The 16135-nt window shown below is 36.5% G+C and overlaps 1 protein-coding gene across 9 annotated transcripts in view; it reads right to left on the reverse strand.

Moving 5' to 3' along the window:
- Positions 1-249: 249 nt before the first annotated feature.
- The window catches only part of LOC122400859, a 216242-nt gene continuing 200356 nt past the window's right edge, over positions 250-16135 (reverse strand). For 8 of the 9 annotated variants that reach the window (XM_043402574.1, XM_043402580.1, XM_043402578.1 and 5 more), the window contains 2 exons: positions 6527-6646; positions 250-2956 (listed from right to left, as the gene is read on the reverse strand). In XM_043402574.1, coding sequence (XP_043258509.1) covers positions 2743-2956; positions 6527-6646 — 334 coding nt within the window. In that variant the 3' untranslated portion in view covers positions 250-2742. The remainder of the gene's footprint in view (positions 2957-6526; positions 6647-16135) is intronic. The other variant, XM_043402582.1, reaches the window with a different exon arrangement.

The following is a 16135-nucleotide window of genomic DNA, read 5'->3' on the forward strand; positions in this document are numbered from 1 at the left end:
GAAATCCTACCCACTTTTGAGAAAAAAATTCAGTACGGGTGGAACTTTAAACGTTAATAACTTTTTAACGAAGCCTCCATCAACAAATTACTATTCTTGATTTTCGTTTTATTTTGGCCTCTAAAATCTCCCATTAAAATTTTTTCCAGGCGTGGCCGAGCACCCTGTATAAACAAATTATAGTTTATTAAATTAAGATTGCTTTAAATTAAAATAATATTTTTTGTTTTGTGTTATACGTACATTTATATTTTTCATAAAAATTAAGTTGCTTACGTAGAATTAAAAAAAAAATTTGTTTTTAATAAGTTTTCGGATCGTAACTCCCCTTTGTATATTGGCTCTGGATCTCATATAACACGGTTTCACACAACACGACATTTTCTAGGAACCCATCTACCGTGTTATAGGAGGGTTACTTTCGTTGCTAAAAATTTATCAAACGGAAGGACGATTCACATAAGAATTTATTCGAAGTCGTTACTGCGTCGTCTAACAGGATGTGTAATATTGACTTTGGTCGATCTTTGCGTTTGAGCATCGATAAAAAACAGTTTCCTTAAACTACACGACTGGGTATAATATGGAGTGTCATGTTTGATAGGGAACGTGTTTTAATTTACGCATTATTTCAAATTTCCTGTTCAAACTGTCCACGCTGTGTTCGCAGAATTCGATACTAATTCTTCAAAACGTAATTCAGTGATTATAGAAATATTTAAATAATTTGGCTGAAATCATCGAATTAAACGCAACGGTGAATTTCTCACAGTCTAGTAATTGATATTCTTCTCGATAATGTTTATTTCTTGGCGTTAATTGATCTGCAAAGTAAGCAGAGAGATATTAAAAGCGTTTCTTTTACCAAACTAGTCCTCAAATGATATATTTCCTTTTATTATAAAAATTGAGAGAATGAAACGTTCTCTTTCATTTTCTAATTTTAATATACTCTTTCAATAAACTAAAAAATATATTATTTGATAGTATTCTTTGTCTATCTTTTATATACACTGCGCTTAAATCAGTCCCTGGTCACGCGTAAAGCTTTCATCGTGATTCTTTTCTATTAGTCGCGTCATCTACTATCCAGAGTTGACTTGTTGGCTAGGCACCCACAAACTAAACGGGGCAAGGGCAAGGAGAGGTTTACGCGCCGTCTTATTCCCACATAGTAGTAGGATCTCCATAACCACGAGAGATACACATTTGTTCTATTCATGGCTAGTATATCGAGCGTACGGTTACGCCAATTCCTCTCAGTCTTGTCCTATCCGACTCTGCCCCTATACGTTTCGTTCGCGTCATTTGTCACGCGATGGAATTGCAGTCGTGAGCGACTCAGCCAATAATGACAATGCGTGTGAGAGCAAACGTCGCTATTACGCTACGGCCAATCGGCGTGCCTAGCCATCAAGTCATCATTGTGTAGTATGCCCGACGACCAACACGACGTCGCGTTATAGCGTTTCGCGTGTTGCCAAATTGTCCGTGTCTTCGATAAGCCACTTTTCTCTTATAATCCCACCTATCGTTGAAAACTAGCTCTTTAGCGATACGTAATGTTATTTAAATAATAATCCCGCGAACGTAAACAATTCTAACAGCTTTGATCGAGTACGGAACACGCGACGAATACAAAATGGACGCGTAATTTCGTTCGGTAGAAAGTTAACGCAAAGTCTGATCGCAAAGATATTTACGATCGCGTTAAAAATGCCTGTTACAGTGATTACAGTATCCAACAGTGTTTTCGCGCTGTATTTGAGTAGTTTTCCATCGATTGCCGGTTAACAATGTCGCACGGAAGCATGAAAAGGAAAAGGAGAGACACAGAACAGCGTACACCGGGACACACGTGGTCTTTACAAATCACACGAAACATCCATTACATCGTAGAACGGGATATTTTGGAATAAATATAACCTGCTCGAGTCAAAGGAGACGAAGGATATTTAGAGCGTCCTCTTTAAACCGGAACTTCGTACGTTAAACGTCTGCACAATTGACATTACACGATTAATCGTATCACGTCACTCGTGGTATTTTCAATCGTTATTCGTCGTAAGTAGTTTCTTCTAATCTGTCGATTCGAAGCGGGATTGTAATTTTTCGTATGCATTTATTTGGTGATCTTTGTAATATTTATCTCTCGAACGAGATTTTGGATATGTCACAATTCGTACAAAATGAAATTTTACGTTCGTGGCGTAATTACACACTGTTTGCGGGTCGATCAATCTCGCTTCGAATTTGTACACAAGATATGAATATTATCGGTGGCAATCGATAGCGCCGCGAATACACGTTACACAATCGACAACTTTACTATCGATTTTGATCGATGTTACAGCGCGTTATAACAGAAAGTTTCCGTTCACAAACGCACCATCGTACGACCGGGGATATCTTCTACGTGTACGTACAAATGTAAAATTAAAAATCTTTCCTCAAAGTCGTCCACAGTGAGTTTCACGAAGTATGTAAACGCCGTGCATGACGGTGAATTTCTTCCCGCGCACTCGTCGCGATCAGACAAGGGAATCACCGCCCCGAAACAACGAGATCGCGTCACCGAGAACGTTGCGTTTTCCTTGCCGACACGATCGAAAGAGTCCTTGCTTCGAGAGTTTACCTTAAAACTGCGGCGTATACGCGAAGCTTCGGGATCACGCGAAGTAACAGAGTGATCATGTTGGGTCACACGAGGAGCTCCTTCAGGGAGTCCTCGGCAGGCAAGTCCTACAAATAATCGTCCACCCGGTTGTTTTCGTCCGACGGGCTGGGCTCGCTGATGCTGAGAATGGGCAGACCAAAATGTTGAACGTCGGTGCTCGACTCGGGCGTGCGTCTCGCGTAGTCGCAGCTTTTCGAGTGTCGTTCGATCCCGGCGCGTCGATGATAGTGGAAATAACGGGGTAGACGAGCGTCGATATCGTAAGATCGCCGATAACACCTGCGGATTTCAGTAAATACTATGACTTAATGATCAATCAAATCAATATCCTTAAACGGAATCACGGATTATCCCTAACACCGGAGTGCCGTGGCAGCATGTTACTTAATCCTAACCTTCCTTAAAAACAGGAAAGAGGAGGCGCCATCACATTTCGTCCTGGGCCTACTAGTGGGCTCATTAGTAAGGCATTAGTGGCCCTACCTTATCACCATGCAGGGGAGGTGAACCCCTACGTGGCGCGTCCCCAGGTGGCGGATAGGAGCAGCCGCTGGGATGAGTTCATCAACCTGAGAAGGCTGGTGGTCGGAGTGAAAGCTTTCGCGGATCAAACACCGGTATGAATGTGTGTGTGAGTGGACTGAGGCATGGGATATTTGTCGTAGGTTTTAGCTAAGGCAGCAGGTTGGCCAGTTGGCTGCGGATGAGTCCTGCAGCCAACGTGATCACGCAGCTTAGTCCCATGTTACGGGGCCGTGGTTGAGTGGGAATGCGGTGGGAGGAGTGCCTCCCACCGGGAGGGGCCTGAAAAGGCAGGGCGCAGCGGGGGACTCTGTGATGGCTCACTAGAGTTCCTGGTCCCTCGCCAGGCGTCTGAGGATGGTCACCATGGGGTTTTAGTCGGTAAGAGTCCGGCACTACCCGCCAGCCCTTCCTTCGGGTGGGCCTGTGGGTGTTCATGAGGATTTCCCCACGTAAAAAAAAAGAAAAAAGGCCCTACCTTATCAACTTGTGAGATAAAGGAAGTGTTTGAGTGATATGTACGAGGCTGGAGTAGGACTTCCTGGCTTTCGACAGGTCTAACACCCCTTATCAATCTGATGTTTTCTTACACCGGAAATTGGAGGGCTCATTCTGGTCAAATTTACTCAGCCTTAGCCTTCTGGATCCTGAATGAGATCGGTACAGGGTACGAAAGAGTGGGAAAAACTGGTCAAAGACCTGATAGTGTTGCAAAAATCTGACCACGATAAAGAGATACAAGAGGAAATATTAGCACAGGCAAATTGTACCCAACCTCGGTGATATGGGGAACCTTGAGAGGGCTGATAATTCTGAGTCGTGGCACCCGGTGTGGAGCACCAGGGGGTAGATAACCCGCTTATGGGATTTTCGGATCATTCTCGTTATAGGCCAACAGCCTCGTTACGCGAAGCCCATTGCTACCAAGTCTTTAGAACAGCACTTAACACGTTCACTGCCAGGTGAAGACCGTACAATTTTCTGCAAGACTATAATTTCGATTCTAGATCATTGTAAACTACATAACTTAAAATTTGTTTCTTGTAACCTTGCTGAAATTCACAAATCCTATCCTTTATTTGCCTCAACATGTTAACTTGAGACTTAATTTTTCTAGTTCCATAGTGGAAGTCAATTTTACATACTTTCGAACTTATATGGAAAATAAATAAGCAGAAACAAGAGAAACAACTGGTTTTCCCTATCGAATCAGTGGTTTTTCTTAAAAAAAATTAACGAATATTTAAAACAGTTAGCATCTATTTTTTCTTGAGTTTCTTACTGTTGCAATCTGTGTATACAAGATGGCGACTGAGTCCTGATAGGAAAAAGAGTAATATTTTAGTTATTTGCTGTTTAGAAAATATGGTTTGATCGAGGCAGAAAAGCAAAATTAACGAAGAGTTTGTTTTTAGTTATTTATGTTTGCGTCACAAGCGAACTGGTTTGTATGCAGGCAACAGGTTGCAGTTCAAATTAAGCAATTTTGCCAATTAACTGAGAACACGTGACACTCCCTTAATTATGAATACAAATTTTAAAACGAATTTTGAAATAGCTTTTTGTAGCTGAAAAAATAAACTTTTAATTATTTATTGTTGCCATAAGCTTCGTATAGTTTTCTAAAAAAAAAAAAACCAATGTGTTGTTTATCTTTCGACTCTCAAGGGAACTCTATATTTATCGTTGCAGGATATAACAGACTACGTAATTATAAAGTTGCTAATTGCATATCCCTAGACACGTGCATATTGACATGAGAATTTTATTTAGCCGAAAGAATCGAGAAAACTTATTTTTTACCAACTTCTAATTATTCTTCCCCTCGACCTCGATACTTTTCATTACACCAATCGATGCAGATATTTATTCTCTATAAAAAGGTATTCAGATAATCGTCCATAGAAACTAAAAAGCATCTGAAGTGGTACGGTGATTATCAACATAATCGCGCGTAATTACCCTTTCAAACGTGTCGTGAACTGAAAATTTAAATACTTAACATTTTCTACATTCGTTTTATACATTTTTCGTATCGTATATTTTCTTGCACAGAGTGCAGAACTGCGTCGGTTGGTGGTAATGGAAAATATGGAAATCCTTGCAAGGAAACGAGTGCAATTGCACTTTCCAAATATCGGGCGTGCACGTACTTGGAGAATAGTAACGTAGGAGTACGAAGCATCGGAAACGATTTACTTTTGTCACGTAATTTTTCTCTTTATCTTCGACGGTTTCAAAGACACAGTCTGTCCCAGTTGCGCGGTACACTTTGTATAGTATTTATGTAGGTCAACAAGTTCTTTTTTACATGGCAATGGACGCAATCCTCTGCAACCCAATTTTCTTTACCGCTTTAGAACAAGATTGATTTTCTAAGCTTAACTGGGACATTACCGTTAAATAGAGAAGAACATGAATCTGTACAAGCAAATATTTAATATTAAAATATTCGAATGTCTCGATAAATGTATTCACTGTTTGACGGTTGCATACAATTACCCGTGTAATACTTGCGTTAACGTTTGGTCGTAAACAGAGATTCGTTAAATTACGGTGGGTGATCAAAGTTTTATGGTCACTTTGAATTTTAAGTGCACTTGCAAACCTTTTCATTAAAAAAAAGTTACAGTTATATTCTTAATATGCAATAACGCATCTTAGAACTTGTACGAATTACTTAAAATTTTTTAAAATATAATCGCATAACTACAAAACTACTCTACTCGACATAATCGAGAAAAACAAATTAATAGATCACTAACGCTACGCAACATCGAAAATATAAAATGTAATAATAATTTGATCATCCACTGTAGCGTGTTTCTCCCAGAAAAGTCGCGGGAGGGAACGGAAATCGAAGATAAAGGTATCGAAATAATGGCCAACGAAACATCGACGATCATATAGTGCATAAATTTGCATTAACGACTTCGAATGATCATAATTATGTGTTTGTTCGAACGGCACGAAACTCATTTGGGAAAGTGTAATAGGAAGAAGATTAAACAAGCGATAACGAGTCTAGAGGGAACTGTTACGATGGTTCGAATGATAATATGCGATAATAAACGGCTGGTGTGCACAATGTTTTTGGTATCGTGGACTATTTTTCGTTTCGTGCAACATTGCTTTTAAACGGTTAAATTTGTGCCGTAGTGATCGGTGATAAAACGTTAATGGAAAATTATATTTCCGTTACGTTCGAGTTCGACGACTTTTAAAGAAGCAAAATTCTTTCTCTCGATCGTTTCGTCGGAATGATGTCACTCTACCTGCGCGGAATAATTCATGTATTCGGAGCAAAGCGTAAAAGGATTTCCTTACCGCTCGTCCATGGAAGCTGGTTGTCGTACAGGACATCGAACATATTCGTGACTTCCGCCGGCTCGCCATCCTCCGAAACGTCGACCAACGAACGACGACGACGACGCCATTGGGGAATCCCTGGAACATCGACAGGAATTTTCTCTAACAACTGTCCTCGAATTATCAGAGAAAATCTTGAAATCTTTACCTCTTGTCGCCTCGAATCCCTATACGACGGAGGGGGGCGAGTGGTACGATCGACCATATGGCGATTCTTCGTACAAAAATAAATCGAAAACGAAGAATAAATTTTTGAAAACGTCAATGTGGAAAATTCGTCGGGCGTCTGACCATCACTGACTATTTCTACTTAAGGGGGTCTTCTACAGTGTCGGATCGAAAAAATTCATTTTTTTTTTTTTACATGAATTACATCTAAAACTCATGTAGAATACGAGGCTAAATGGATTTTTTGAGATTCGATACCGTTCAGAAGTTGTAGGCGTAGAACGAAATAGGTGTTCGGAGCGCGCTGGTGGCGGGTGCTGTCGCGCTTTCCTCCTCAATATTATGTCATTCTTCGGGCATGTACTAGTGTCTATTATGATTTCTGCTTATGAACGACCGAGTCTTTTTTCATATCAGACGCAATTGTGACAATTGATAATTACATATGTGAACAATCACGAACTTTCTAAGAACGTTCGCTTAGTCGGTGCAGTACGCGACAATTGTTGATATTTCGAGAAACTGAAAACTCCAAAACTCCAATTCCACGAAGAATGGTTATCGAACCACAAGGATTGTTCCATAAATCATATTGGCAGCTCTGGTAAAATGGAAATTGACGCTATTATTGAAATGTTTTTACGTTCTATGGAGAAACATGGCGTAAAGTACCTAACATACGTTGGAGACGGAGATAGCAAAACATTCAAAGGTATTTTGAATGCTAATCCGTATACAGATGAAAAACAAGTTGTGAAAAAGGAGTGCGTAGGTCATGTGGAAAAGAGGATGGGCACGAGACTTCGCAACATTAAAAAAAATCACAAGGGAGTCGGTGGAAAAGGACACGGTAAACTAACTGAAAAAGTCATTGGTGAATTTACGAAATTCTATGGCTTAGCCATACGACGGCATCCTGATTCAATAGATGATATGAAGAGAGAGATTTGGGCTTCTTTTTATCACTGCAGTTCTTCTGATGATAATCCGCTGCACGATTATTGTCCGAAGGGTGAAATCAGCTGGTGCAAGTGGCGTAAAGCAGAAGCTTTAGGACTCCTCAAGAATTTTAACCACTATAGAGTTTCTTTAAAAAGTCAAGTTTTAGAAACAATTAAGCCGGTTTACGAAGATTTATCAAAACATGATTTATTAATCAGATGCTTGGGAGCTGAGACCCAAAATAATAACGAATCATTGAATTCCCTAATTTGGACATTCGCCCCAAAACACATTCATTCTGGGCCTAAGGTGGTTGAAATAGCTACTTTTTTGCAGTTATTATTTTTAACGACGGATTTGAAGGAGTATTAAAAATTATGGAAACAATGGGATTGAAAATTGGCACCAATTCTTGCACATATTCTACGCACCGTGACAACGCTCGCCTGTACCGCTTCGAACGAAAATCGTCTGACTTCGCCAAAAAATCTCGGATTCAAAACCGAGAAGAAAATTCACTTCTGCATGACTTCCAGGAAGAAACTGAAGGTGTACTGTATGGTCCAGGCATTGCAGATTAACGGTAAGTAAAATTATCTTTGTGTCATACGTACTTGAACTTCCAACGCGTTTTTCTCGAAACGCATTTTTTTGAAGCGGCGTCCACGATATCTCAAAAAGTCTTCAACCGATTTCGCTATAATTTCGTACACATCTTTCATACACCTCTAGTTTTCGTGTGAACTAGGATAATTGAAATATTTTACTAATTACTTGTTCTTTAGCTTGAAAGGTTGAAAAAAAATACGAAGAATTGACTTTTTTCCTTAAAAGCTTTGTCAAATGTTCAAATTTGAATATTTTTATTTAATTCTAGTTCACACGATAGCCATAGATCTACATATTAAAATGCTATTTGATTTTTCAATTTCAGATGAATAAAAAATCGTGAATCATGGGTGCCATCCGCCAACATTTTTTATACATGGTCACCATTCTAGTGCTATAAAGCTAATTATTGTTATTATTATGCTTTACAAAAATTTGTAGACAAAGTTCAATAAACAATACACTCGATATAAAAGTTATATCTTTGTGTGTTTCTATTATTCCTCAAAAAAAATTCCGAAAGTAAGCTGAAAAAAACAGCCTTCACAGTAGAAGACCCCCTTAAGTTTATATTTTATCCCTAAAATAGTCCATCATAAACAAAATGTGTTTATATTTTCGAGAGGAAGAATTTCTAGACCAATACGACCTTTTCCAATCCAATGCAGGACCATTTATTTCGGTATTACTCTGTTAATCGAGATATGTCTATTAGACAGAGTTTGAAACTTGGGGTCTTGGCGCTGCGCTTCTATTGGTCACGCGCGAGCCAATCGCGCGCTTCTTCCTGCGTCGCCGGAACCGCGTTTCGAAAAGCCATGCGCAACGTCACGCGTCGCGTCGTAGTATGATTACAAACTAGTGTATATTACTCTTAAATCCTTGTGAAACCATAGAGAGTGTTTATTTGAAATCGACCCATCGTTCTAACAATATCTTATGTGTCACTGTCATTTGAAAATCTTAGTATTTGGTGTAAATTGTGAATGTTGAACACGTGTTTAACCCTTTGACTACGAAGCACTCTTGAAGAGAACTGTCAATACGAACGGCGCGATACTCGCATACCATAAGTACTTTTCTAACCTATTTTTAATTTACTCAACTTGTACATTCCTCCAATAATAATAATTGGTAATATAATACGTGTTTCGTATATATTGATAGACTTGCGTTGTTAAGGTCTTAAAGTTAGTTAGTCTCATAATTTAGTGACCTTTAATTAAGTTTCTTGTTCGAAATCTTCACGGTATTCCGATGCTTAGTACTCTTAAGTCGCTAAGATTGCGAAAACCCAGTCAGTATTCTGTTTCAACGACAATGAAATAATTCAGATTTGGCGATGGGAATTTAGAAACAGATTATTTCACTTCCAGGATGTCGTATCGCACGAGCTAACGATTAATGGTATTAGTATCATAAAACCGCAATTTATGGACAAAAAGGGGAATTTCTCGCGCGTCGTGAACAGCACTCAGGGGCATTCTTTATAGCTCCTTCTAATAGGAAATGAAAGACCCTTTCCCGCGGCTGGGTTAATTTGTACAAAAATTAGGTCGCAATTAAGGGATCATATTCTCGACAAATTACGTTTTTTACGCCTCTGTTTTTTGTAAAGACCTCGAGCATAAAATCTCTCGCATTTTCGAAACAAAAGAATTGTTCTGCATCCTTTCGTATTTATATTTAGAGTAAAACTTTATATGTATATTTTTTGCAACGCTGTATTTATTATTAATTTAAACTAAGATCGATAAAAGCGGTATGCAAAGCATAAATTTACGAATCAGAAGGATTATCCATTTGAAACATTTTGTAATTTATAACTCCAAATTTATATTTTATTTAACGAACTGTGAAAATCATTCGATTCAGAGGTTTCATGTTTTCACGGAAAGCATAAATTAAAACGTTTCTGTCTCGCTCGACGAACCGAAAGAATACTTGCGAATTTTCGAGCAAATGAATTTACTGTTATAAAGTATAAAACTTATCTATAGATGAAGATGGTTCCTCGAGGAGCACTGACTGGAAAATTGCGAGGATAAGAATGAATGACAGAAGCTTTTCGAGGGAGGTAAAAATAAATTTAAATAGCTGTATACAGGGTGTACGGCCACCCCTGGGAAAAATTTTAGTGGGAGATTTTAGAGGCCAAAATAAGACGAAAATCAAGAATAGCAATTTGTTGATTAAGGCTTCGTTAAAGAGTTATTAATGTTTAAAGTTGTCCCTGTAGATCGGCAATCTACGTGCAGTTGCGTGCGCACGATAGTGGTTCTCATCCAGCATGAGAAACTCTACTTCGTGACGTATCTACAGCCTTATAGTTTTTTGAGTGAGGATCACTATTATGCGCACGCAGCTGCTCGCAGATTGCCGTTCTACAGGCGGCACTTTAAACATTAATAACTTTTTAACGAAGCCTCAATCAACAAATTGGTATTCTTGATTTTCGCCTTATTTTAGCCTCTAGAATCTCCCATTAAAATTGTTCTCAGGGGTGTTCGAACACCCTGTATAATGAAATTATAGGTGACCTTGAGAACTTAATTGTCGCGGAGATTTTTGTCGACACGAATTATATCATCCATGGTTATACAATTTTAATCTGTTCATTAATGGCAATCCGTGCGATTCATCTGATATTTTTCATGAAATATTCGCGTTCCGTGAAATGCGTATTGAAGTACCAATTAGGAATTAATATTTTTTTTTTAATTGGGAGACAGGCTAATTTATATAAGTATTACTTCATTTAAGTGTTGCGTTAATATTTGTGCGAATAAACTTCATAATGTTATTACAAACGAATGTTAAGATCATTTTCTCATGCAAATTAGTTTTACAAAGTACATGACACGAGCAATATATTTCTGATCTTCATGCATCACGCAAGCGGTACGTAATACTTGCAACGGTATCATGTTAATCTGCGATACAAAATTACGTAAGAAACTTAATTTAATATAAGGGAATTGCGTAACGGTTGCATCTATAAATATATATATATGTTGGTTTGCAATATGATTATACAACAGACTTCTCAACCGATGTTTTTTTTTTAAAGCACAAGAATACTTCAAATCGTGCAGAAATTTTTCGGTGAAATTCAAAAATTTCAAATCATTCTGAAAAAATTATTTTTGGTTACGAGGGTCAATTACAATCATTTTTTATGAAGAAACATACCCTTAAATTCCTACGCATTTTCGAGAAAAAAATTCAGGAAGGTGACAAATTTTTCAAAAATTTCAAATCGTTCTAAAAAAATTATATTTAGTTACAGGGGTCAATTACAAGCATTTTAGGTGAAGAGACATACCTTCGAATTCCTACGCAGTTTTGAGGAAAAAATTCCAGAAGGTGAACAAATTTTTCGACGAAATTAAAAAATTTCGAATCGGTTTAAAAAAATTATTTTCGGTTGCAAGCGTCGATTAAAATCATTTTTGGTAATTACACATAACCCCGAAATCCTACCCATTTTCGAAAAAAAAATGTGAGGCCAGAAATGCTTCCCCGAAATTTCATGTGAATCTTTATAATGTCATAATTTCCGAACGGATTGGACGATTTTAATGTTTCAAACGGCAAACAACGCGTATTTTGGTGCAGAATATGTAGAAATTCTAAAAACATCCGCAAAGTTGATCTTTAATTCCGGAAAATGAGAAAAACCCCATAAAAATGGTCCAATTTTCAAACAGCCATAACTTCTGCAATAGTGAATATATTTCAATGAAGCTTTTTTCTAAAGTAGAGCTCATAGGTACCTACAAAAAAGTATTTGACAAATTTTCTGTAGGGCGTCAAATAAGATTACTAAGAATAAAAAACGAATTTTTAAGCAAAATCGACAGGGGTAGTGATAAAATTTTTCCGCAAAAATGAAAAGATTCAAATCATTCTGAAAAAATTATTTTTAGTTGTAGGGATCAATTGCAATCATTTTTGGTCAATACATATACCCCCGATATCCTACCCAGTTTTGAGGAAAAAATTCCAGAAAGTGAACACATTTTTCAACGAAATTAAAAAGTTTCGAATCGGTCTAAAAAAATTATTTTTGATTGCAAGTGTCGATTACAATCATTTTTGGTCAATACATATGCCCCCGACATCCTACCCAGTTTTGAGGAAAAAATTCCAGAAGGTAAACACATTTTTCAACGAAATTAAAAAATTTCGAATCGGTCTAAAAAAATTATTTTCGGTTGTTGGGGTCAATTACAATCATCTTTGATGAAGAAACATACCCCCGAAATCCTATACATTTTCGAGAAAAAAATTCTAGAGTAAAATAGAACATTGATCCAAGGATTAAACTGTCTTTCACTAAATACGTATTATCGTATTTGGAGAATAAACTTCCATGGCTGTACGTAATCTAGACACGACGTGATGTGTGACACGAGACAGGGACTGTCAGAAACTCTTGTAACTTGTAACTTTGTTATCAGTGCATTAATCCGATGAACAAAGTTTCACGAAACGCGTACCATTGCATATCGAGAATGAAGTCTCACGCACGTAAACAATATTTTATTATAAATTAGAACAGAAGTATATTTAAAAGCAGTGATAAGTATTTACCAAGTAATAAGCTGTTCGATTGATCTTTGCTTCTCAGAAATAACGATATCTAAAGAAATAAAACAGTGATCATAATTGACATATTTACATTCGATAATGTATTACTGTGTTTAATTGCTTAAAAAAATAATTTTTTTTTAAACGAAAGAAGGAATGAAATATTATATTTTAATTATATTTCAGATAACATTCGTATAACACAGGTTCACTTCACCTTTGTTAGAGAATTGCAGCAAAGTGGAAATCAAGCTTTTGTGTTTGAAGTAGATTTCCACCATTTTCATCCTGTTTTTCTGGATCTCCAATATTAAATAAACCAGAAAAATAGAATTGTCAGCTGAACGAACAGTTGTTTTTTATTTGGTAACAATGTGGAACAGAATTACCCGTTAAATGCCCGCTGGAAGATCGTACGATCATAGTTCATTCAGTTTGAATGAAATAGAATTAATAAAAATAAAATAGAAAAAGAAAATAAAATTCAACAACTCAACAAGAGGAATTTTAACTGGTGGATATTACCACCGAAGACGTTCAAGAATTAGTGATAGAAAAAGAGAAAAAAAAACTGTTGGGTAATTAAAACTTGATTTCTTCTGTACACCAGATTCTTCTGAAAGCCCTTAATGTTTTCGCGCGATGAAAATTAAAAAGATTCATCAAGCTAGAGCAAACAAATGCGGGTCACTGAGTTTTTTAAAAAGAGCAACAGATATACGAAACCTATTGCTGCGGAAAGTTCAGAAGGTGAAGATATTGCCCAGCAGAGAAAACGTTCTCGTTTTACTGCTTTCAGCAGCGATACGATCTTTGACACAAATATGGCGCACTTTACGTTTCACAGAAACGCAGTAATTTTTTAATGGCCGGGGTTAAATTTAAAAATCTGTAGAAAATCGAGAACATTGACCTACTTGGCCTCTTTAGAGATCTATAATCGAGGGAAGCGAGACTTTAAATATTTTATAAAGCCTCGGGGGCTACTTTGAAATGTCACCGAAGACTATAACGTCCCTTGATTCGAGGTGAATCCGAAACGGTACTCCAAAAAGTGTTCGGTAAAGAAAAGTTCGTTGTCAGCATGTACCCAACAAAAGGACCGCCATGACAGATCGCTCTGTAGGGGTTTAAAGAAAGCCATTAGATTTATTTCACGTACTGTGTATGCCCTACTCCACCAGGGGTTTGAAGAAGGTCGTCGACGAACCTAAACAGCAAGTCAATGAGTCAGTGAAAATGGTCAGTTGAAGTATTTTCTTGGGGAGAAGATTTTTGTAAGGATTACACGCCAGAAATGGACAAAATTTCAAAGTAGAATGGAAGGTTAACAATTTTTGATCCGTTAGTTCGTTGAATATTAATTACAACCTAAATTTTAAACTAGAATTATCAGATTAAATTATTGCCAAAAATGGGCGAAACTTCGACCTGGAATGAAAGGTACAAATTTTATATTCAACCAAACAGTTCTGGAAACAAGTTTCTATTCATGACAGAAATTCGAATTTTTATTCAACGAGCAACGGATAAAAATGTTATTTATCTTTTATTCGAAATTCATATTTAAACATTTTGCCCATTCCTACTGAATGGACAATAATTTGAGTTTGCAATTAAACCCGTTAAGGAAATTTACACCGAGTAGTAGGTGGATGGTTAAGTTTAAAATATTCGTACGCGTTATAAGTTACTTGACTATGGTAAGTAGGACATTGCGGTTTCCACGTGTAAAGGTAACAAGGGAACAAGAACTTTGGGATCAAATTCTCTTGGGGAACATTACAGAGAACAGCGAAACACTGGTAAAATCGTGTTTCGAAACTATCCGTGTAAAAAGATTTGTGGGAACATAGGGGGAGAGTTGAACGTTTGTGACGTATGACCTTATCACGCGCAGCCTCTTTTTGTCGATCGTGAATACGTGGAATTGTTCAAATATCACCTGGAATGTGACTTTCTGACGCGCGAGTACCTCCGACGCAATAATTAGTACAGACAAAGCTTTCTAAATTGAATGGATCGGGGAAATATGATTCAATTGGATGTAGAAATGAAATTGAATATTAGTACTGTTGGACGTCTATGCTATTGAGTTTAAGTAATTCAAATATAAATCAAACTGAACGTAGAAATTGAAATTTAATATTACTTAAGTTGGACATCCAAGAGTTTAGTAAGTGAAAGATAATCTTAGCCACGTTGGGCATCCAAGTCATTAAGTTTAAATAACTAACACTGCAATTCAAATTGAATGTAAAAATTGGAAGATAATCTTAGTTATGTTAGATATCCAAGTTATTGAGTTTAAATGACTCAAACTACAATTAAAATTTAATGTAAAAATTGGAAGATAATCATAGCCATGTTAGACATACAAGTTACTGAATGTAAATGACTCAAACTACAATTCAAATTTAATGTAAAAATTGGAAGATAATCTTAGTCATGTTAGACATCCAAGTTATTTAGTTTAACAAACTGAAATTATAATTCAAATTGGATGTAGAAATTCAAATTCAATATTAGTCACGTTGGACATCCAAGCCATCAAGTTTAAATAACTAACACTAAAATTCTAATTGAATATAAAAATTGGAAGATAATCTTAGTCATATTAGACATTCAAGTTACTGAATGTAAATGACTCAAATTATAATTCAAATTGAATATAAAATTTGGAAGATAATCTTAGTCATGTTAGACATCTAAGTTATTTAGTTTAACAAACTGAAATTATAATTCAAATTGGATGTAGAAATTGAAATTCAATATTAGTCACGTTGGACATCCAAGCCATCAAGTTTAAATAACTACCACTAAAATTCAAATTGAATATAAAAATTGGAAGATAATCGTAGTCATATCAGACATCCAAGTTATTGAGTTTAAATGACTCAAACTATAATTCAAATTGAATATAAAAATTGGAAGATAATCTTAGTAATGTTAGACATCCAAGTTATTTAATTTAACAAACTCAAATTATAATTCAAATTGAATGTAGAAATTGAAATTCAATATTAGTCACGTTGGACATCCAAGCCATCAAGTTTAAATAACTAACACTATAATTCAAATTGAATATAAAAATTGGAAGATAATCTTAGTCATATTAGGCATCCAAGTTATTCAGTTTAAATGACTCAAACTATAATTCAAATTGAATATAAAAATTGGAAGATAATCTTAGTCCTGTTAGACATCCAAGTTATTTAGTTTAACAAACTGAAATTATAATTCAAATTGGATGTA

The sequence above is a fragment of the Colletes gigas genome, unplaced genomic scaffold (assembly GCF_013123115.1).
Source record: "Colletes gigas isolate AHSC1104 unplaced genomic scaffold, ASM1312311v1 Colletes_gigas_Sc00020, whole genome shotgun sequence".
Lineage (NCBI taxonomy): Eukaryota > Metazoa > Arthropoda > Insecta > Hymenoptera > Colletidae > Colletes > Colletes gigas.